The 23,424-nt window shown below is 47.3% G+C and overlaps 1 protein-coding gene across 1 annotated transcript in view; it reads right to left on the reverse strand.

Moving 5' to 3' along the window:
• EIF4E3 (eukaryotic translation initiation factor 4E family member 3) overlaps positions 1-20,939 on the reverse strand; it is a 46,956-nt gene extending 26,017 nt beyond the window's left edge. Inside the window, exons 1-2 of the mRNA XM_075998546.1 lie at positions 20,767-20,939; positions 7,582-7,654 (exon numbers count right to left, since the gene is read on the reverse strand). Of these exons, the coding sequence (XP_075854661.1) occupies positions 7,582-7,654; positions 20,767-20,939 (246 nt within the window). The remainder of the gene's footprint in view (positions 1-7,581; positions 7,655-20,766) is intronic.
• Between the last annotated feature and the right edge of the window lie 2,485 nt (positions 20,940-23,424).

Consider the following 23,424-nt stretch of genomic DNA (forward strand, 5'->3'; position numbering starts at 1 on the left):
CACCTTTTGCCAAATAGATAATCATTCACTATCAGAAAAACTGGCAAATTTCCTCCTCAATTTCCTACTAGAATGTTCTAAAGAAAAAGAAAATAGAAAAGAACCTACTTGAAAATTCTTGGGAAGAAAAGATGCCATGTATTGACAGACAACAAAATGATACATTTGTTTTGTTAAAAAAAAAAATAAAAAGCCACCAGCAGATACACCAAGACTTCTTCCAAGGGTTGTAGCATGTATAGTAGGAGAGTCTTTTCGAAATAGTGAACAAAAATATTTTTGATCGTTAGAGATTTCTAGCTGCCTACAGCTTGGCGCCAACTGAATCAACGGCACTCACGGGCAGGACAGACAGCGATCCGACAGAGTGGGCAACCGGAGAGCTTCGTGGATGCTTTTAACTCACAGTAGACACAAAGGCTGAAAGCAAAGTGCTTCTGATTTACGAGAGCCGGGCACTGCTTGGGAGAGAAATGGGCTTTGCTTTGAATTCCAAAAGGGCTTGACTCAAAGAAAGAGCTAAAGTTTGGAGTTCTGATCCTAAAGTAGACGAGATGCTTGTTAGGAAGTGAGGGCCACTTCCCACCACATATGATGTCAGTTACTATAATGCAGACTCTGAGGTGGGAAGTTAAAAGCTTGGAGAGGAGAGAAGAGGAGGGGAGGGGAGGGGAGGGGAGGAGGGGAGGAGGGGAGGAGGGGAGGGGAGGAGGGGAGGGGAGGGGAGGGGGGGAGGGGAGGAGAGGAGAGGAGAGGAGAGGAGAGGGGAGGAGAGGGGGGGAGGGGACAGGAGAGGAGAGGAGAGGGGGGAGGGGAGAGGAGAGGAGAGGAGAGGAGAGGAGAGGAGAGGAGAGGAGAGGAGAGGAGAGGAGAGGAGAGGAGAGGAGAGGAGAGGAGAGGAGAGGAGAGGAGAGGAGAGGGAGTCGGGTTCAAACCTGGAGAGGATGGGAGAGAGCCCTGCAGAAGCTCCGCGACACCTAGCGCAGCGCCTGCTTCCCCTATACCGCCCGTGGGCTGCAAGAATCCTATGGAAGACCTTCACCTCTGCGGTGCCGAGCAGCACACAGCCTGGTCTGAGGACAGCTGGGGGGCTGGGAGGGGTGGTTCTTGCTGGACAGGCCGGTCACAGCCTTACAAAGCTCCCCTTGTTCTTGTGGGATGTGGGGAAGGCAGCCAACATTTCCGAAGCCACAACTTGGAGCACGAAATTGCTAGAAAGCCTGTGGACAGTAAAACCCGGGTCCGGATGATGCGCGTGTACACGGTAGGGGTCTTATGACATGAGGTTATGGCAGGGCCACCGACGGTGGGCACAGCCCGAAGATCGGATGGGATCAGGTGTCTTTTTGCAAAGGCCAGTCCGTGCACGGAAGGGGAAGAGGGCATTTTCCCCAAGAGATCCTTGAACTACTGGAAGAGACCATGTTTTAATCGATAAGATTAAACCTCACCCCGCTCACCCCAATCAACACACACACACACAAGGACCTCCACTGCCATGAGCAAACATGGAGGCCCCCAAGCAACTAGACTCCAGTTGTGGTTCTGCATAGCTGTGTTGTGACTACAGATGCCATTATACATATAATGAATAAATTAAATGATGGCTAAAGAATCCTGTTGTACCTATTAAAAAGTGGACAAATGACTTGAACAGAAACTTTTCTAAAGAAGACAGAAGAATGGCCAACAAACATATGAAAAAATGCTCAACATCTCTAATCATCCGGGAAATGCAAATCAAAACCACAATGAGATATCACTTAACCCCAGTGAGAATGGCCTTTATCAAAAAGTCTCCGAACAATAAATGCTGGCGTGGATGCGGAGAGAGAGGAACACTCCTACACTGCTGGTGGGACTGCAAACTAGTTCAACCTCTGTGGAAAGCAATATGGAGATACCTTAAAGCGATACAAGTGAATCTACCATTTGATCCAGCAATCCCATTGCTGGGCATCTACCCAAAAGATCCAATGACACTCTACAAAAAAGACACCTGCACTCGAATGTTTATAGCAGCACAATTCATAATCACAAGGCTGTGGAAACAGCCCAAGTGTCCATCAATCCAAGAATGGATTAATAAAATGTGGTATATGTATACCATGGAGTACTATTCAGCTCTAAGAAACAACGGTGACATAGAACATCTTATATTTTCCTGGTTAGAGCTGGAACCCATACTATTAAGTGAAGTTTCCCAAGAATGGAAAAACAAGCACCACATGTACTTACCAGCAAATTGGTATTAACTGAGCAGCACCTAAGTGGTCACATAGGTACTGCAGTAATAGGGTATTGGGCAGGTGGGAGGGGGAGGGGGCGGGTATAGACATACATAATGAGTGAGATGTGCACCATCTGGGGGATGGTCATGCTGGAGACTCAGACTTGTGGGGGGAGGGGGGGAAAGGGCATTTATTGAAACCTTAAAATCTGTACCCCCATAATATGCTGAAAAAAAAAAAAAGAACCCTGTTGTACTTGGTATTGAATCAGTGCTAGACAGAGCTATGAAGCAGACCTGGCTTCAGCCAGAGTAGCAAGTACGTGGGATTAATCTTTCCATCAGCCTGCTTTATCAATACTGACCTATAAAACTTCTCCTTCTGAAAGAACAGCCCTCTTTTCCCAAGGGTTTGGAAAGCAATCTGTGGCCCTAACTTAATGACCCATAAGGGCCACCAACTCCACAGTCAGGTGACTTGACCTGGTAAGGGATGAAGTCCTGATGGCAGTGACAGTACATAAATGACTTTGGCACATGCGGGAAGAACATTCTCTTAGCTCTAATCGATTATATATATCGTTTATGAAGACCTTCTGTTTATGGGAAATGATGCTGAATTTCCATTTATAGAAGAAATATGAAGTTTCTGTTTTCCGTAAATTTAAGCAAAAAGTCAGTTGATGGGAAATACCGGGTAGAACACAGCTGGACAAGTGTGGGAACATCTCAAAGGTGATAAATCAAATTACTGAGGTTTGGGGGGGGAGAGTTCTGTACAGGAATGAGTTTTTAGGGGTGCAATTTTTAGTCTGGTAAGGCTGAAAGAAACTGGGGACAAGGCAGCCCTGCCTTGCAAATCACATCTGGCGGGTAGCTCTTCGTTCTCCAGCAGGTAAGATGGGGCTTGTTCGAAAGCCGTGTTCTGTTCTGTGCTGCAGCCAGTGAGGGTGCAAAAACACAAGAGAAATGAGGAAAATCTGAACACGTTCATGAAAGAGTAAAAGGAAGCAATAAGCATCTGGAAAGCAACCCTACACGAAAAATGGAATTTTCCACAAAAGGCAGGAAAGTGGGAGAGAAATTTAATTCCAGGCAGAGAGAATTATTGTTGGCCGTGATGACAGTGTCCTGGGCAGAGGTCACTGGGTCCCTTGGAGGCTGTGCCTCCTCCACTGCTCAGCTGGGGGTGACAGAAAGAGCACTGAACTACAAGTGGAGGAAGTTCCAGTCCCAGGGACATGGCATGATTGGCTGTTTGGGCCACTTACCTCCCAGCCTCAGTCTCCCTACCTGTTAAATGGGAATAACCAAAACGGGCCTCGGGGTATAAAAATACACGCTATGTCTTTAGGTAAGGTAGTCATTAATAACACATAATTCTTTTCATCCAAACACATATGGAGCAAGAGCACATACGTGATTAGGGAGGCAGTGTTTTGAGTGCTGACAGTGAGAAAGAATCAACCTACAGTCACAGAAGAAAGAGACAGTGAGACACAAGCATGGCCTCAAATGACTTTGAAGTCAGCGCCCCAGCTAGTTCTTAAATACTAAGGACACTCACGGGCCGAGGACCCAAAAGGCATTGGTAAGTAAATATGTTTTCATAAGCAGAGGTATCAGCGGTGGTGTGAGCCAGGGTATGACTGTTTGAAATAAATAATCTAGAAACAATCTAGAAATAATAATAATATAATATATTACATATATATATATATATTAATATAATATATTATATATTTATATAATATAATAAAAATAATCTAGAAACGAATAAATCATCTAGAGGTATCCAGTGTTCTGATATAAAATATGACAAAAGAAATTATAAAAAGATGGCCCAATAGAAGGAGGCAAAGGCTGGCAGACCAGCTACCCTTATCATTGGGTACTCACTATGTGTGTTTTACTCCACTGAACCATTTCAGTCCCAGAACGGCACGATAAAGCCACCACCACGATCATTCTCATTTTATAAATGAGTAACCTGAGACACAGAGAGGTTGAGTGGTTTGTCTGAGCTAGTAAGGGCCAGACAATACAAACCCAGGCAGCGTGACCTTAGCCAGTCAAGTAATGGAGCTGAGGGATGGAATCCAGTAACACTTTAGTATAAGCTGGCAACATCTGAGGGCTTAGTAAGTACCCGGCACTACTAAGAACCATGCACAATCTTGTTTAACCCTCACCCAACCTTAGGGAGCAGGTGCTATTGGAACCTCAGTTTTGTAGATGGGGAACCGAGGGGAACAGGGACATCAGAGAGAGGAACTTCCTGACCACTCAGAGCAGTGCTTCTCAACCTCTTTCATTCACTCTCCCCCCACCCCACCCTGAAAAAGCACTTTTCCTAATCACCCATGATGACGATTTAATACCACAGAGAGACTGTGTATCTGTTTATTGGGCTGTGTGTTCAGTCTGTGCTTTGTACATAAAAACGGTAAGGTGTATTCACTGACTGCCCCCCAAAAATCACTTTTTGCCCCCACTGAGAACATGTAGTCTCTGGCTTAACGAATCCTTACGTAAGCAGTCTACTGTGACCCAGGAAAGTGATTCGTTTATTCATTTCTCATTTATTCATTCAATCCTTCAATTTACTGAGTGAAAGAGACTAGACTCGACAGGAGTGCAGTGTTGTGTGACTCCATGAATACAAAGTTCAATAGTGGACACACACATATGGTGACAGAAATCAGAACAGTGGTGGCTCCGGGGGCTGGGGTGAGGTTGTCTGGAAGGGGCATGAAGAAACTTCTGGTATGAGAGAAAGTGTTTTTTTTTTTTTTTTTTATCATGATCTGACTGATGGTTATGTGTGTGTATACCTTAGTCAAAGTTTATGCTTAAGAAATCTGCATTTTATGGCCGGGCGCGATGGCTCACGCCTGTAATCCTGGCACTCTGGGAGGCTGAGGTGGGAGGATCGTTTGAGCTCAGGAGTTGGAGACCGGCTTGAGCAAGAGCGAGACCCTGTCTCTACTAAAAATAGAAAGACATGAGCTGAACAACTAAAAATATATGGAAAACATTAGCTGGGCACAGTGGTGCATGCCTGTAGTCCCAGCTACTTGGGAGGCTGAGGCAGGAGGATCGCTTGAGGCCAGGAGTTGCAGGTTGCTGTGAGCTAGGCTGACGCCACGGCACTCACTCTAGCCTGGGCAACAAAGTGAGACTCTGTCTCAAAAAAAAAAAAAAAAAAAAATAGAAAAAAGAAAAAATTAGCCAGGCATGGTGGCACATGCCTGTAGTCCCAGCTACTCGGGAGGCTGAGGCAGGAGGATCGCTTGAGCCCAGGAGTTTGAGGTTGCTGTGAGCTAGGCTGACACCACGGCACTCCAGCCTGAGCAACAGAGTGAGACTGTGTCTCAAAAGAAAAAAAAAATGCTGAAAAAAATAAATCTGCATTTTTTTGGTATATAAATCATATTCCAGGGGGATGGTCATGCTGGAGACTCAGACTTGTGGGGGGAGGGGGGGAAATGGGCATTTATTGAAACCTTAAAATCTGTAACCCCATAATATGCCGAAATTAAAAAAAAAATTATATTCCACTAAAGTATAGGATTTTTTTTTTAACTGTTTGATTTTTTTTTTTTTTTACTCTATTCATTTTTTTTCTTGTCATAAAAATAGTTGATTTCTATTCATTGCATTTGGACTCAGGGCGCCGAGATGCCAGTCAGAGGCAAACAGCACCCACCTACAGGCAGGAAGCATGGTTTTCCAGAAAGTATTTCCCAGCGTGTGCCTGGCCGGGGGGCTTTCAACGGACGCCTGAAGACCCCCACAAGCTGCTGCATCTGAAGGCCCAACCAAACGCTCAGCGTGGCTGCGTGGGCTCGGGAAAGCCATGCCAGCCCCTCCATCTGGCTTCACCAACGTGTGCCCTGGACCCCACGCTCCCGTGACCCCATGTCACAGGGGACTAGAAGAAGTCTAGAGAGGACCTAAAAGCCATGCCATGAGAACAGACCTTCCAACCAAGTGCTCTGGGGATTTCTGAGACGGCCGCTGGGAAGAGGCAACAAAAGTCCACGGACTCGCAGGAGGGAAGAAGGAAGGGGACTCCCAGACTCTGAGAGCAGTTAGTTACTTCTCTGGACGGTGGCCCACGGCTGTCTCTCGGCGCTGCCTGGGCTTGGCACTGAATGATTGCCAGCAGGGACGCTGTTGCCTGCTTCCCACGGGCTTAGGTTATTTTCCCAACTAGATCGCAATGGCCCGTGGGCAGTGCTGTGTCCCTCTGTGGCCACAAGCTGTGCCTCACCGTCAGATTCCTGGGATTGTGTAAGTATGAATGCCAGTTTTTTTTCTTTTTGAACCAGATCCTGGGAGCAGGGTTTGAAAACATGGATCTCTGTGCTACTTCTGCTTGTGAGAGACAACCTAGGTGCCAGTCTATTGGAATTTCTAAGAAGTTAAGAGATTTAGGGGCATACAACAGGAAAACTATTTAAAAGCTGTCCCTTCTAGAAAATGTATGGTCAATGTAACCCTGAAGTAGCCTTAAAAGCCTTGTCCTAACTGTACCAGTGTATTCAACTAGAAGAAGGGAGAAACTTGATAGATTTTGCTTTGGAAGAAAATAGAAACACGATCAAGCAAATCCATCAGTTTTTTCTTTTGCATATTCACCCTCAGAGCTGGACAGAGAAAGAACGAACAGAACTAAGAACTGACATTTGTTGAGAACCTGCTGTATTTATTAGGTGTTCTACTAAGCAAGGAATAAGCATTATCTTATTCAATCCTCATAGTACCCCACGCTGGTAGGTGCCATCATTGCACCAATTTTACAGAAACGAAAGGGGTTGGTATACGCCTGGTTTGGAGGATGGAATTGGAAGATGGAGTAGGAAACCCAGGTGAGACCCTCCTCTTTCATGCTCAACGCTATCTTTCTCTCCCTGGGTGACCTCTAAACCCTCATTAATAACTACAGGGCAGTGTCACTGTGTGTCACTGCGTGTCACAGATGAGAACAGAGGCACAGAGAGGGGAACGGCAGGGCTGCAGTTTGGACAGGGACACGGAAACATGTCTTGAAAATCTTCACTCTTAGCAGTCTGCTCCTCGTGCAGGTCTATGCGAGGTCTGAGCAGCCGACTGAGTTTTAGCAGGTTGCCAAGACAAGAGCAGGCCACCCGAGCGTGTGCATGGCTGGCATCTGGGGCTGGACTTGGTCAAGGGTGGCAGCACCAAAATGCACCAGGGGAGCTGACTCCCGAGCAGGACCCTGGGCAGGGGCCACCAGCACGGTGGCCATTTTCCAGTTGGATGTTTAAGTGTCCAACATACATTAAATACCATGTTAACCCGGTTCTCCCCTTCCTTGAGCTCACCTGCACTGTCTGCACCGTGTAGATCTTCTTCAGATTTGACGCGCACTGAGCTGCGGTGGCACCAGGCAGGGACCTAAGCAAACAGAAGCGAAAGAACAAAGACACAAACCAAACGAGCAGTCAGTGTTCGCTAAATAGTCCGTAATATAATTCTACTGAGCTTAATAAAAAAAAAAAAATAATAATCAGGTCTCAAAGCTGAGAACTGCCAATTTCTGGGATGCTAGTTCGAATTTAAAATGCGAAATTCCCACTTTATGAAGTCATGTGTTTGCTTCCCCTAAAATAAATCAGCATATTTATTCTGTGGAAATGTAATTAAAAAAAAAAAGTTAAAGTATGTAAAAAAGGGTACTAGAAACTTTATAATCGTATTTTTAAAAATACCCAAATAACCTAGTAATAACCAAGCATTTTGTCTAGGATTTCAGATAACTGCCTATTGTACAGACGGCAATGAAGGTGCAGCGTCCTGACCTGGGGCTATGTTTGAAAACGTGTTAGTGCCCTTCTGGTAAAGAGGTACTCTTCAGAAACAAAGTGACCATTGCCTGCTTTAAGAAAACATTACTAAAAGTCACTTTTGATGTCCTCTGAATTTGCACGTGTTTCCAAAACCCTCGCCTTTGAAAAGTCCTTTGTTATTTTCTAAAGTTCTGATTTAATCAGCTCTGCTGAACTTCACGGTTGCAATGCATTCATGTTTAGTTTGCTATATGTTCCACTAGATGGCAACATACTACAGGTTTAGTCACCAGAAATGCAATTTAACTGGCTTTACCAAGCACTGGGGTTAAAATGAATGACAAGGTCTCATCAGACCTTTGGAACTAAAACTCTTAATGCCTATCTCCTTTTCTTTCTCCCTAGCATGAATTAGCAGTTTGTGCTCAAGAATGTTGAGGTCCAGTTATAGCAAGCCTAAGATGATATTTCAGCCCAGTGTGGTGGCACACGCCTACATGTCCAGCTACTCAGGAGTCCGGGGCAGGAGGACTGCTTGAGCCCAAGAGGTTAAGACCAACCTGAGCAACAGAGCGAAGGCCCATCTCCAAAGATATTTCACCATACAAAGAATGCTCAAGAGCTCCACTTATGGTTGTTAGTGAGAAGTAAGAGGCTTGCTGAGAAGAGAGAGTACCCATTGCAACTGACCCACTAGGACCTAGAGCCTATAAAAGCGACTGTCCCCCAGGGACCCTCGCCATGTTGCAGTTTCTGGGCAGGTGTTAGACCACCACACACTAGAGATGTGCACAAAATTCCTCTTAGCTCAGGGGCAGAGGGGATGGTAAAGACCCACGCCTGCTGAGGGCAAGCACAGCAGGCTCATGAACTATGAACCCGCAAAGGCTCCCTAGGTATGGAGCCTAAATATCAAAAATGCATTGCTGAATAGAGTTCCCTTATCAGAAGGTCAGGAAGGAAGCACAATGATAGGCTCGTTTGGGAACAAACGAGGGATCCCCACTGGCAAGTGAAGTCTCATAAAGAAATCTACCCTAAAGCACGGAGTTCCCAACTCTATTTTGTCCAGCAAAATGAATCCGATGGCGACGTGGTTTTAACAAAAGCAAATCCACACTGAAGCCCAGGAGTTTGAGGTTGCACTCTGGCCAACAGGCAACAGAGGGAGACCCTGTCTCAAGAAAAAGCAAATCCACAATAACCATCATGACTGTGCTTTGTTGCCAGGCTTGGAGCCTAAAATAACTACGATGAAAGGTGTTGGTGGAGGGAGAAGTACTCAGCCAATAACTTGTTAGTGACAGTTCATGCCTGGCCCCTGATGAAATGCTTTGGTCTGTATGGACTGCCAGGACCGTGCTTACTAAATGATCAACGTGGATAAATATTAATTTGCTATTTTATGCAGGTTTCCTATGCCTTTTGCAGCTTAATTTATAAAAAAATTAGGGATAAAAATTTTTTTTTTTTGAGACAGTCTCGCTTTCTTGCCTAGGCTAGAGTGAGTGCCGGGGCGTCAGCCTAGCTCACAGCAACCTCCAACTCCTGGGCTCAAGCGATCCTCCTGCCTCAGCCTCCCAAGTAGCTGGGACTACAGGCATGCGCCACCATGCCCGGCTGATTTTTTATATATATATTAGTTGGCCAATTAATTTCTTTCTATTTTTATGGTAGAGACGGGGTCTCGCTCTTGCGAGGGCTGGTTTTGAACTCCTGACCTTGAGCAATCCGCCCGCCTCGGCCTCCCAGAGTGCTAGGATTACAGGTGTGAGCCACCGCGCCCGGCGGGATAAAAAATTTTAAAACCTCAATTTTTTTCTGAATAGACTATTAACAAGGAAAATTGTATCACTTTTATATTAAAATCTACTGGCATTTTTTTTCCCCAATACTGACTTTCCTTCCTTTGAAAACTTACTGCTCCACCAGATATGCCCAGAAAATATATTCCTGAATGCCCCAAAGCACACAGAAGAGTATATATGGAAATGTATTTTTCATTTTTTCATTTTAAAAACTATTTCAAAATTTTTTCAAAATTTTTGAAAATTTCGAAATATTTTTGCAAAATTTATTTCAAAAATTTATTTATTGTCAAAATTTATTTCAGAAACATTTTTTTTTTACTAATACACTTCAATTTAGGATGGTTTAGAATGAGTATAATTTGAAGGTTCATCTCATATAGACAGCATTACATAGATTTAAGCAAAGACAACGTAAGACCATTTAACCTAGAAAAAAAAAATCACTGATGAAGATTTGATTTATATTGTCTTTTTCAATGCCTGCCTTTCTAGTCTGGTCTCTTACTTGTATTCCAGTGGAGGAGATAATTATACAAAGTCATTTAGGGTCTCTCGCTATCCAAGTTTTTTTCTTTTTTTTTAAGAAATTGAGTTTCCACAGCCCCCAAAAGGACTCTAGAAAAAAGCAACTAGGCACTGCTTATTAGTGGAAGACAAACGTGTCAATAGCCAATATGTATTTGCTGAATTCTTGCTGATGTGCTGGGCATTCTACCTCACTGCAGCACTGAACGGGGTGTACGGAGGTTTGGCAACTTGCCAAAAGCCACAGAAATGTGGTTGGAATACAGGTGTCCTGTCTGCCATTTCCTGCTCCTCTTCAACCTTCACTGCTGAGCTGCCCGTTCAAGCCACACTCACACTTTTTATAATGGAGTTTTGCAGTTGACTCTTGGTGTGTTCTCATCAAAGCCACCGGATTTGCTGAATCCTGTCTTTAATACAAGTATACTTTTCTTAGAGGAAACAACATTAAATTAGTGTTCACAATGGTGCAGGGTTAGGAAGGTTCTCCCCAAAACCAACAAGATCACACTCAATGACAGCTCTCTCTTGACAGATGAACGCTTGATGATATTGACGTGTTGGGGTTTGAAAGGAAGCATGTCCAAGTTGCATGGAAATTCAGCTTCTGAATCTCTGCCTGTTGTATGAATGACCCGGGCTTCACGATAATAACAAAATGATGACGTGAGAACTACTGATGGGAGTGCACGGTTGGCTTGGTCAGCCAGCAGAAGGCATGGCATGGCGTTCTTCTGTGTGCCCAGTCTGATTCTGACTGTCCCTGGAAAACACTAACACGCCTCAGCATCATGACTGACTCTCAGACTTCTTTCATTAATAAGCTTGGGCTATAGCCACAGAACCAATTTTAAAAGGGCAAAACGAGCCAAGATCTTTAAAAGATCTGGAAACAGGTCAGTGTGTCCTGGGCTTGCTCATTCAAAGTGGAACCAGGAGCTGTGCCATCTACTGTCACTGTTTTATGAAGCAGCAGAGCAATCTGCTCATGGCAAGGCTGCAGCCTTGGCAGCCGGAAGCCAGACCTCTCTTTCCTGTCACTCTGATCCACACTGTCGCAACCTCAAGGCCAATGTTTGCAATGGACGGCAGTGAAAGAAACATTTTTATCACATTTTATTGCATTCATGTTACAAACCTTAACCTCCCACCAGAACCCTAATCAAAAATGCTCTCGCTGTGGACCAGGGCTGCTCATCTCGGGTCAGAGGACATGTGGCAACATCTGAAGACACTTTCTGGTTGTCATCTCGTGGGTAGAAGCCCAGGGTGCTGCTGAACATCCGGCAATGCACAGGGCAGCCCCCAGAGCAGACGACTGGCCTAGCCCCAAATGGCAACCACAGCAAGGCTAAGACACCCCGTTGTAAACGTGCAGCAAACAGTCTCAGATCATCTTAAACTTAGTCAGTCAACAAGGCTTTGTCGCCCAGCTCTTCTGGCTGCTGGGGGGGCGGCAGTGATCATTCTAGACAAAGCCCCTTGGAGTTTGTGACTTCTAGAACCAACACCTCTATTCCCTGAATCTCCTAGGTCCCAAAGGCAAAGAAACAACAGTCAGATCCTTTTTAACTTCCCTGGAAGGGAAGAGGTGGGAAAGAAAGCTAAGAGAGGGAAATGCACATGCTGACGATGGCCCTTCTTAAGATACAGCCGGAGCTGTGGGAAATCACAGAGCCTGGGAAAATAGGGCCTGTTTTCACATTCTCTGAATTCTATGCCACCCTCCCAGAGCAGACAGCTAGAGGCGAGAACACAGCAATGGAACAATAAATGTCCCCTGGATAGATCAGGATAAAGAATTTTAATTGCTCCACCCGGAGTTCTCCCTCTATTTAATATGTTGATGAAACGATGGCCTTCTTTTACTGCGTATTATTACATGAAAGGGTTCTGCGTACACACGTTCCATCTAATCCTTACTATGTTGGTATCATGATCCCCACTTTACAGATCGGGAAACTGAGGCTCAGCAAACATGTTTCTAAGCAGCAGATCTGTGTTCTCCCGCTGGTCTGTCCGGCTCTGATGCCCATGGCCTACCCCTTAAGGCAACTAGGTTGCCTCCCAGTAAAAACTGAACAGCCACTGTCGGCGTGGGTGGTCACACACAGCACGTCAAATGGCAAACCCCTCTCTCTCCCGCTCTCAGATTATCTACTCCCTCCTTGGGCCCACCCACTGCTCCTGCCTGTCATCCCTTCCTCCACCCCAATGCACCTGCCGTGCCGTTGGCAGGGGGCAAAAGCAGACGCCCAGGAGAAGGCTGGATTCCACTAGAACCTGTGGCAATAAAAACGTCCCCAAGTGTGATATAAATAACACAGTTCGGGTAGAGCACATCTGCAGATCATTGTTTATGGGGGGTGGACATGGCAGAAAGATAATACACCAGACAAAGGTCACAGATGGGCAGTGGTCGGAAGGCAGGAAATCAAGGGATCAGGAGGATGGTCTTTGGGACGGGTGGATCTTATTAGTTCAAGTCCCAGCTCTGCCACCTGCCAGCTGTGTGACAGGCCTGACCCTTTCTGACCCTCACCTCCCTCTCTGGAAACACCAGCTCTATTCCATGGCTTTGCTACTTGGACCATGTGAGCTGATGCTACACAAAGCATTTACAGAGTGCATCTAAGAAGCAATCACTGCTAAGTTCATTGACATCACTGAGATGGACTGAAGGGCAGGACACAGATGAGAAAGCCGTCAGAACGAAGAGACACCAAGCCCATTTCCTGATCCGTGGATGAGACAGTAAGAGAGTGAGTCGAAGGCATAGCTGAGAACCTCCTATATCCGCCTTCAGAAAAGAAAGCCCATTAGGCCCCAGGCTCCCAGGGCTCTTCACAGCTACGGGGAAGGCTGTTTACACTTGAATTTGGCTAATTCAGAAACTGTCGCGGTTAAGGCAGAAGTGGAAAGTGACCCCATGAAGTCTGCCAAGTAGATGACGAGCCGAGCGCAAAGATGTCAGGACAGCTGTTTATGTCACTTGAGACCCAAACTCCCAACTTCAGTCTTAATATTATTACTCCTTTGTGTCTCCGACGTAATATTGGAATAACAGGAAATGAATCTCAAGATTCTCTAGGTAAAACTGGTGAGAATTCCCTTCCATGTGGAGAGTTAGGAGAAGGCAGGAAATTCGATAAGGTTGGACCAACTGTTCTACTTAAATGGTTGCCAGGCACATAAGCACTATTTACATGCAAAAACTTAATATGTTATTTACAAATCACGGTTATCTACTCATTAAAGTAGGTTGCTGAGAAGCTCCACAAGATAAAACTCTTTCAGCTTAATTTAAGTCTAACATGCTTGAAAGCATTTCATTCTTTCTTATTCAAGAAAGACTGAGCCCCAATAACTGAAAAGAATGCATATCATGTTATCCATGCATACACGAACTCGTTTCATTCTCATTAAAACACCCCGCGGTAAACAAAACTTACAACCCCACTTTAAAGATAGGCAAACTAAGCCAGGCTCGGTGGCTCATGCCTATAATCCTAGCACTCTAGAAGGCCGAAACGGGAGGATCTCTTGAGGTCAGGAGTTCCAGATCAGCCTGAGCAAGAGCGAGACCCTGTCTGTACTAAAAATAGAAAAAATTAGCCAGACAACTAAAAATGGAAACAAAAAATAAGGTGGCAGTGGTCTCGAGCACCTGTAGCCCCAGCTCCTTGGAGGCTGAGGCAGGAGGATCGCTTGAGCCCAGGAGTTTGAGGTTGCTGTGAGCTAGGCTGACGCCACGGCACTCTAGCCTGGGGAACAGAGCAAGACTGGGTTTCAAAAAAACAAACAACAAAAATAGATAGGCCAACTAAGTCTGAGGGTGGTAACTTGCCCAAATAGACACAGTTGGTTAGTGGCAGAGCTGGGACTTCTTGCCCTTAGTCACCAGCCTACACGGAACACTTCCTGCAGGAGTGACAATCAGTTTGGCACCGTGAACGCCCTCTGCACCAAACACGGTCCCAACTGTCCTTCAGCTTACAATCCTCAGTTCAGACTTCCCAAATGTGCCTTCCCCATTGAACCCCACTTTTAAAGATGCAATTGCTGAAGTCTGAGCTCATTAAGAAAGTTCACAGGGACAGAGGCCCTGGTAACCACCTAAGGAAATGATCGTAACCATTACTTGGGTATCTCTTAGTGGGCCACAGCGCTGCTTAGCAGCCACCTGCATACCTGGAGATGCTTCTATGAAGCAAGGACACTGAGATCGTTTGCTCAGACCCTGCCTGCATCTTTGCCACTCAAAGTGCCACCGCCAACGGGCAGCATCCCCTGGGAGCTCGTTAGAGACGCAGTCTCCAGGCCCCGCCTGAGACCTGCTAAATCCCAGGTGATTTGCACATACATTAAAGTTTAAGATGGACGCATGCAGAATTACACCGTCTAAATCAAGTCATCACAAGAAACTCTAACAATGTGGAAAGTAAAACCTAGTGAACTGCAGTATCACAAGAAAAATGTAAAAAAAAAAAAACCAAAAAAACAAAACCATCACTCTTCTCATAGAGGCATTTGTCACCACGCAAAGACACGATCAAGACGGGGTTATCATTAAATGCGAAGGATCACTGTGTCAAGGGACTTAAATATGGGTTTCCAGGCAGGGCTTTCTTCTTTTCTCTACAGACTTTGAAGCAGGGGGTTCTTGGATTAATTGTCTCCCACGAACTGGCCCTCCGTTGTTCCTTATTTGTGAGATTGAGCGGTAGGCCCAGAGTCCCTCCCATGCCCTGTCCAGCTCCCATATTTTAGGATGTGAGATTTGAGAGACTTATGTCCCCTCTATTGTTCAGGTTCGTAGGAAAGCAGAGTTCAGCCGGGTTAGGGACACCAGCTCGGGGAGCCACTCGGTCCCAATTCACTTCCTGCTTCTGTTCTGTTAATATATTGCTATGACCTCAAGCCAGTCACTCCTCTGGGGCCTCAAGTTTTTCATCTGTAAAATGCTGCTGATACATCCTTCTTCAATACTGTGAGAACTCCGTGGACGGTTATGGGCGGCATTTGGTCCGGTACCTGGCACAAAGCAGTAAGTTGTAGCCCGTAATTAGCAGGTTAAAGTAGAAAAAGACGTTATGTAGGTAGTGCAATCTATCCAATTACCAGATACGCATGCCTGGCCCACAGGCACACGATAAACGTTTGGCAAAAGAATGAATGATGACAATATTCCACCTTAGGCGACAGAGAACTAACTTCATTTCAGCTGAGAGAACCAACCCTGGAAGGAGGGCGACTTCAAAGGCAGGGATATGTCGCCTAAAAGCCAGTGTTGCTACTGAATGTACATCAACATCAGGCTCGGCTGTCACACGGAAAATCTGCACAGGGCCGGCGACGTGATTAAGTATATGCCCTGCGTATGGCCTTTACTCCATTAAAGATGATTTCATTTTAATCACTTTTAGATAGATCTGTGGCTTGCGGCCACCCAGCTTCCTGTCTGAGAAAGAGAGGGTCGCACATGAAAATGGCCCAAGCCCTACTATTTACAGTTAATAATGCATCTACTGAAAAGATCTACATGATCTAAATGTTTTATCTGTGCATGTTTATTTGATTATGATTTCTCTCTGCCTCCCTCCACAATCAGTCCTAGTTTATTACGCAGCTCCTTGGCAGTAGCAAGGGAGTCTGTCTTCATCTTGATATAGAATTAATCCTTCCGTACATGAAGAATGATGGGTGGGCAAGAAGTATAACAGTGTTAGAGTTTACAACAGGACTGTCCTCATGTTCTTTAGGTCGCTAAAGCCTTACCGGCTGCCTTAGGTTTGGAAGTGAGTAAATAGCACCTGTAATATTGAAAGCAGAAAAAAAAATATTTTTTGAGCAGCCAGCCCCAGGGAAGGACTAACAAATTTTCTGAATGAGGGTGTGGAGGGCCCTCAGACCTTTCTGGAAGAAGTAGCCACTAACACCCAGGTGGAAAGGCTGAGAGTTCAAGGCCTCGCCCTGCCGGATCTACCCAGAGCATCTTTGCCCCTTACAAAAAGCAAACTCCTGGCCATTTGGAGTCCGTGGGGTCAGAAGGACAAGAGTGTGTGGGGGAAACAGGAACAGCTGAGCTGCCAGCCACTCTCTCCCTGCCCCCTTTGGCCCTTCCATGCACACAGTCTTCTTCCCCGGGGATGCCCCTTGCCCCGCCCGGCCCCCTTCCCTGTGTCAGGTTTGTATTATGGACTGAACCATGGGGAAGTGTTTGGAAGCATCACGCTCTGCAAGGCGGGACCCTAGGGAATGCCACAGCTCTCTGAACTCTTTGCCGAGGCCACTGAAGCATATGGCAGATGACACATCCCTGCTCTGAGCACATCTTTGCAATCTTATAACCTACCAACCACAGTGACAAGTAACTAGCATGTGCAATTATTATAACATGATGATCAATAAGTAGAGCAGGAGTTCTCAAGTTTGGATAGCTAAGGCACGTGGTGCAAATCCGTCTTCCGCACCCAGAGGCCTGATTGAGCAGGTCTGGGGGGTGGGCCGGGGGCTTGTATCTGAGCAAGCACAGCCACGTGGTTCTGTTGAGCGGCTGGATGAGGGGCTACACGTTGAGAAGCACAGGCTTGGCGGAGCTGAACCCCAATGAGGTGGGCTTGGTGACAGATGCATGCAGTGGCTCTTCTTTGTGATCCCAAACAAAAGTCTGCAAATACTCACTAAGCACCTACTACGTGCCAGGCACTAGCATGAGCCCTCCCTGGATCACAGATGGGAGGCAGTTAGAGGCTCGCAGGCAAGAGGGAGGGACAGAGGAGGAATCAATTAACTGCCATACAAATGTTGGCCTGCAGAAAGCACTGGGGGACACAGAGGCAGTGGGCTTGAGCCTGCCTGGAGCACAGGCTGTTTAAGGACAATGACAGACAACTGCCATCCTCATAGGGCCATAGAGGATGCAAGGCGGCTTTCCAGGTAGACAAAAGGAAGAAAGGCATCCCAAATAGAAGTAGCATCAGGAAACAAGTAATACTCAGAGCAATGGGAGCCAGCACGGCAGAAGGTAGAGTGCTGAGCAGAATACAACAACAGGCTAAATATTTAGTGCAGGTTGACTCGTGGCAGGCTCTGGTCTAGGGGCTAAGGACAGAGCACTGGGGAAGGAACCCTGCCCGCAGGAACCTCACATTCGAGTGAGAGCCAACGGTGGGAACGCTAAGGAGAAAATAAAACAGGGTCAGGGGCCTGGGGCGTGTGTCGTGGGATGTTTGTGCCATTTTGTATCCGTGGCCAGGGAGGGGCTCACTGGGAAGGTGACCTGTGAGCCCGGGAAGGACAGGAAAGAGCAGGCCAAGCAGTTGATGGAGGGATGAAAATGAAGTAGTGATAGACACCTAACCAAGAGTGGCCCCCCGAGAATCAAGGCAGGACAGGGTTTTATATATCCACAAAAGGGAAGGAGAATTCTTTGTCCTATACCCCCAACCTAAAATTGCCCCCTCCAATGCTTAAATTCTTAGCCATCCAGTCTCATTTTTTTTTTTTTTAACCAAATAGAGATTTACTGGAGTTGACTAATGAAAATGCAATAACTCCCACCGAGGGGGATTCTACAATTCATCCAGCGAAGGGAGTGAATTTAGGCTGCTGCCTTCCTAAGGCTGAATTCGGACAAGCTGCTCCAGAGATGGGAGGGGTGGGTGTGGGGAGGGGATGGTAATTTGGGAGCATGGTAATTAATAACGGTGTTAATAGTTATTAACGCTTATTAAGCACTTTATACCAGGCACCTGTTAGGTGTTGTACACCCATGGCTCTCAGTTAATCCTCAGAACGGCCCTATAAGATAAACCCTATGACTGTCCCCACTTTATAAACCATGAAAGTGAGGCTTGGGGGGGCTGGGTCGGGTCACATGCGTATCACCACTCAGTAGGCTGAAAGGAAGGGCATGCCAGGAGATAGGAGCCAAAGGAGAGTTTTAGTAAAATCTTTTCTCTTTTTTTTAAAGACAGAGTCTCACTCCCTTGCCCGGGCTAGAGTGAGTGCAGTGGCGTCAGCCTCGCTCACAGCAACCTCCAACTCCTGGGCTCAAGCGATCCTCCTGCCTCAGCCTCCCAAGTAGCTGGGACTACAGGCATGCACCACCACCATGCCCAGCTAATTTTTTCTATATATTTTTAGTTGGCCAATTAATTTCTTTCTATTTTTTAGTAGAGACGGGCGTCTCACTCTTGCTCAGGCTGGTTTGGAACTCCCAACCTTGAGTGATCGGCCCGCCTCGGCCTCCCAGAGTGCTAGGATCACAGGCGTGAAAGAGTAGCAGGAGGCCTTTGGATGCTGTGGAACTCAAAACTGACGTCATCAGAGGCAGACATTAGCTATGGTGCAAGGAAGGTTGCCTTGGAGAGCTCTCCTAAGAAGTTTCTAGAAGTTTCTAGTCCTTAATCTGAAGGAAAAAGTTACAAATGAACTTCTAGACCGTAACGTGTTCATAACCCGGAGCGGGTGGGGGAAGCCTATATAAATGTAACGGATTCCCAGGGAAGGAGCAAAAGTTCAATACAAATTATGAGATGATTGATCAGGCGAAATGAATTCCTATGTACAGTGTTGGAACTAATTATAAGTTTTAAATTAATACAGCCATATCTATTAAAGATTTGGACACTGTGCTAAAAATGTATTTCATGCGATTATTGACTTTCGGAAAACAAAAATGTGCAAATCAATAGTAAGACGTGGTTTGTGTCTTCACTGAAGTTACTATAGTCTTATCTTAAACAGATACAAAATCTTACTAAAAGGTTGCATTGTTTGTAGTATTGATATCTTAGACCATTCCTAAAAAGTGTTGTTCCTATGTATAGACTAATTTTTGACCTTTCTAAAAGGAAACTCTCTTGATACTGTATCCACCAGTCAAAGGTACCCACAATTTAGACTACAGGTCCAGGGCTAGCAACAGATAGCAGGCAAGAGCGGCAGAATTACAGCACACCTTTGAAAAACAAAGACACATGATTCCATTCCGTTAAACTCTGCCAAAACCACTCCTGTTATGACAATAAAAGACTCTCTTCACATCTCATAACGAAAGTGAAAATGTTTTGAAAAACAGACTCTCTCCATTCCCCCCCCACACACACACACCCTCCACTTCTTTGGGTCCCCGGAAAAGAAAATGGCTCCACGTGACAATTCTCACAGACGGGTGCTAATTCCAACAGGAAAAAAAAAAAAAAAGGAATGAGTTAGTCTTCACTGAAAAAGATGAACATCACTTTTTAAAAACCTTGCAGGCCTTTCGTGGAAGGCCTTGTAAAACCAGATCTGTGTCTGCTAAGTAAAGTTCTCAGTAAATTCCTAGGAAGTCAGTTTCTCCCATACATTTCCTCCTAACCGTTAGCTGCAGGAGGCACCGGTTTCATCAAGATTTGCAAGAGCTCTTGCGACAACCCTGGGGTACCAGCACTGGGCACCCAGCCTAAGGCGGACACGAAGCAGGGGCTTTGCTGTCTCCCATCTATTCATTTCTCAAAAACGTCTGTGTGTTCCTGCTACGCGCCAGGCACGGTTGTAGGCACCAGGATTTAGCAAGTGTCAACAGCAACCACAAAAGTCCCTGCTCTTTGAAGCCTGGACAGAGGCTTGAAAGTATTCAAGGACCCAAAAGAACCAAAGTCGCATATAACGGACGGTGGTGGCGTTAGGGACCCTAAAGAAAAGGTGTCGGGGTGACAGGACGCGAGACTAGACGAAGGAGGAGGGCATGAAGCATGAATCTGGGATTCGGTGGTCGGACAGGCCTCTCTTAGGAGAGGCACCTGGGCTGTCCCCGCGTCCCCTGTACCGCCAGGTGAGCGGGGCGCACGCCCGAATGCCCGGTGCACGGCAGGTGTGTGGCTCCCCCGCAGGTGCTCAAGCACTGCCTGCAGAGGACGAGGAAGAACGTGCAGAGGTGTCCCCGGCCGCAGCGGCCGGCGTGGGGTGCGGTCACAACGCGGCCACCGCGCCCTCCCAAGGCACGGGCCACTTTCCCGAGCGCCGCACGGCTGAGGTCGCGCCCCGAGCGCCCCGGGGCCCGGGACAGCGGGCGCTGGGCAGCCGGGACGCGATGGGCCCGACTCGCCACCGTCTTGGGCCCGGCGGGGACGCGGGCGCGGGTGTCGCCTCCAAAGGGAGCAGGGGGTGGGGGGGAGGGGGAGAGTGTCGCCAAACTTTGGGGCCGCGCTGTCCTCTCCCGGCCCGGGAGGCGAGGCGGCCCCGACCCGGCTTGGGATCCGGCCTGCGACCCCGGGGGTGCGGGGGTGCAGGGGTGCGGGGGTGCGTGCGTGCGCCCCGCGGGGCGGCACCGACGGCGGGCGGGCGCACGGCCCGGCGGGGACAAAGGGCGGCGGCGCCCGCGCGCGCCCCTCACCTGTCGAGCCAGAAGGTCCAGGGCGAGTGCAGCGGGACCCCGCCGGGCGCGGGGCGCGGCGCCCGCAGCGGCTGCAGGCCGGGGGGCTGCGCGGCGGCGGCGGCGGCGGCGACGCGGGGCCCCGGCGGCTCCCGGGCCCGGGCGGGGGGCGCGGCGGCCGGGGGCAGCGCCATCTTCTCCGCCCCGCCTGCCAGGCCGGCGGACGCGCGGACCGCGGGGAGAGCGGCGGCTGAGTCACCCCGGCCCCGCGCCCCGCCCCGCCCCGCCCGCGCCCCGCCCCGCCCGCCGCTGCCGGGGACAGGGAGGCCGCGCGGGGCCGTCCCGCCGGGCAGCTCGCGGGGTGCGGAGGGCCGACGGGCGCGCCGGGGCTGGCTCTGCGGCCGCGCAGGCCGGCGAGGGATGGACGGAGGGACGACGGCCCAGCGCACCGAGCTCAGGCTGGCGGCGCGGGAAGGAGGGACGGACAGACATACCCGAGTCCCAGGACGGACGGGGACGCTGCAGATGGGTGGAGGAGGGAAGGAGATGGAGGGACGAAGGGCAGATGGCAGCGCAGTTGGATGCGACAGATAGAGGGAGAGGGGGCCCGTGGCCAAGTGGATACAGAGACGCCCGCCCATGCCCGAGAGCGCAAAAACAAAGGCCAGACGGAAAGGAAGGACAGGGAACCGGTGACGTGGGGCATGAGGTCGAGGCAGTTCAGCTCTGCACCTCCTGTGGTCAGAGCATGCTCCCCAACTCAGCTGATGTGAAGGGCCCGGACCCCCCAGGTCACTGTCTCTGCACCACCTGTGCCCACAGCGAGGGGCGGGAGCCTGGCCCAAAGTGTGGCCACCTTCCGAGGAGGCTTCCCAAAGTCAGCCAACGTTCCCCAAGCCAGCCCCAGGGCACGGGTGAGGAAGGCGAAGGAAAGAGGGCAGTTTTGGACACACAGCCCTCTGCCCCCTGCACCTCTGAACACCCAGGAAGTCCCTATGGCCATGAGATTCCTGAGCTTCAAGCAAGAGGGACCTTCCTAGGGCTCCCTAGCACAGCCCCTCCCCAAGCCTGTCTCTTTTTTTACCAAAGGAAAAGCAAAGCCATGAGGCATGCGAACAAACGAGTCACAACCCGCATGGGCATGGTGGACACCCTCCTTAAACTTGAATTTCTGGACAGTTCCTCTCTGGCCTTTAACAGCTAGGGATGTGCAGAATTCCATCCCTTCACAGATTTCCTACCTGGCTTAGCACATGCTCTGCTCTTGAGCAGTCACTGGGCTGCTAGAAGTGAGATTCTGCCTCAAAACAAGCAAACAAACAAACAAAAACAAGGCAATCGAGGTGAGATAAAATGGCAACAATGAAAATAACACCACTGCTTTGTGATCTCTTGCTTCAAACACAACTTCTGTACAACATACGATTCTGGAAGGAATGGCATATTTTATAAAGTCCATGCAACACTCAGATAACTGGCAGTCCCTTGGCTAGATGCATTTATTTGGCCCCTTAATTTCTCCTTTTACGTTTTCAAGAAAACACTTAAGCACAGGCTTACGTTTGGAGAAGAAGAATTGTTGGCTGCATTTAAAAAATCTGATACAGATTGGCAAATTGCTGTGCAAAGTAGTTACATGAATTTATATGTAACTGATTTATAAATAATGGTTGATTCCCCAAATTTAGGCATCCTTTTAGGCTGTTTTGGGTATGTTACCCTTATTAACTCAGTTAACCCTTACAACAAGCCAATGTGGAAGGTGCTATTAACCCATTTTACAGATGAGGAACAGAAAAACTAAGTCGACCCCCAAATCACATAGCTAGTAAGTGGTAAAGCTGGGATTTGAACATAGGTATTCAGGCTCCAGAGTCTAAGTTTTCAACTGTCAACCTCTACTGCCTCTCTAAACGGAAAACTAACAGATCTGCATAGTAAAAATCAGCCAAGAATAGTAGGTGTCCCTCTATCCCAACACTGTCAATCTTCCTGCCAAGAGGAAACCATCGGTAAGAGTTTCCTTCCAGAAAAATGCAAGTGTGTACATATAAGTATATATCTACATTTATAAGTTGTATATCTATATGTTTTAACAGAAATAGAAGCATTGAATGCCAATGCTACACCTTCTTATTTCACTTAAGATTATATCTTTGAAGATTTTTCTATATCAAAACATATAGATCTACTTCATCTTGTGGGCTGCAAAGTAATCCATTATAAAGTAGTTATTATAATTTAATTCCCTAGCCCTCAATATTTATGTGGTTTCTAGGTATTTTCTTATATAAATAATGCCACCATAAGCATTTTTATATTTATGTCTTTCCTCATCTGCACAAGCTTAAGTTTGGAGAAGAATTGTTGGCTGCATTTAAAATCTGATGCATATTGCCAAATTGCTGCGCAAAGCAGTTACATGAATTTATATATAACTGATTTATAAATAATGGTTGATTCTGAACATTTATATTTACTAAGTGACATTTATCTGTATAAAATTCCAAGGCATTCATGGAGAGGAAGTTTTGCTTTCTAATGATTAGAACGAGTCAAACTATCCAGTTTAGCTCCTTCCTTATGTCCTTTAAAAATACTCCCAGCAAGAGAGGGCTATTTTAAAATTTTTATCTGCGATTTCTGTAAAAGAGAATGTACCATATGAAACATTTCTTT

Source organism: Microcebus murinus, chromosome 28 (genome assembly GCF_040939455.1).
Source record: "Microcebus murinus isolate Inina chromosome 28, M.murinus_Inina_mat1.0, whole genome shotgun sequence".
Classification (NCBI taxonomy): Eukaryota; Metazoa; Chordata; class Mammalia; order Primates; family Cheirogaleidae; genus Microcebus; species Microcebus murinus.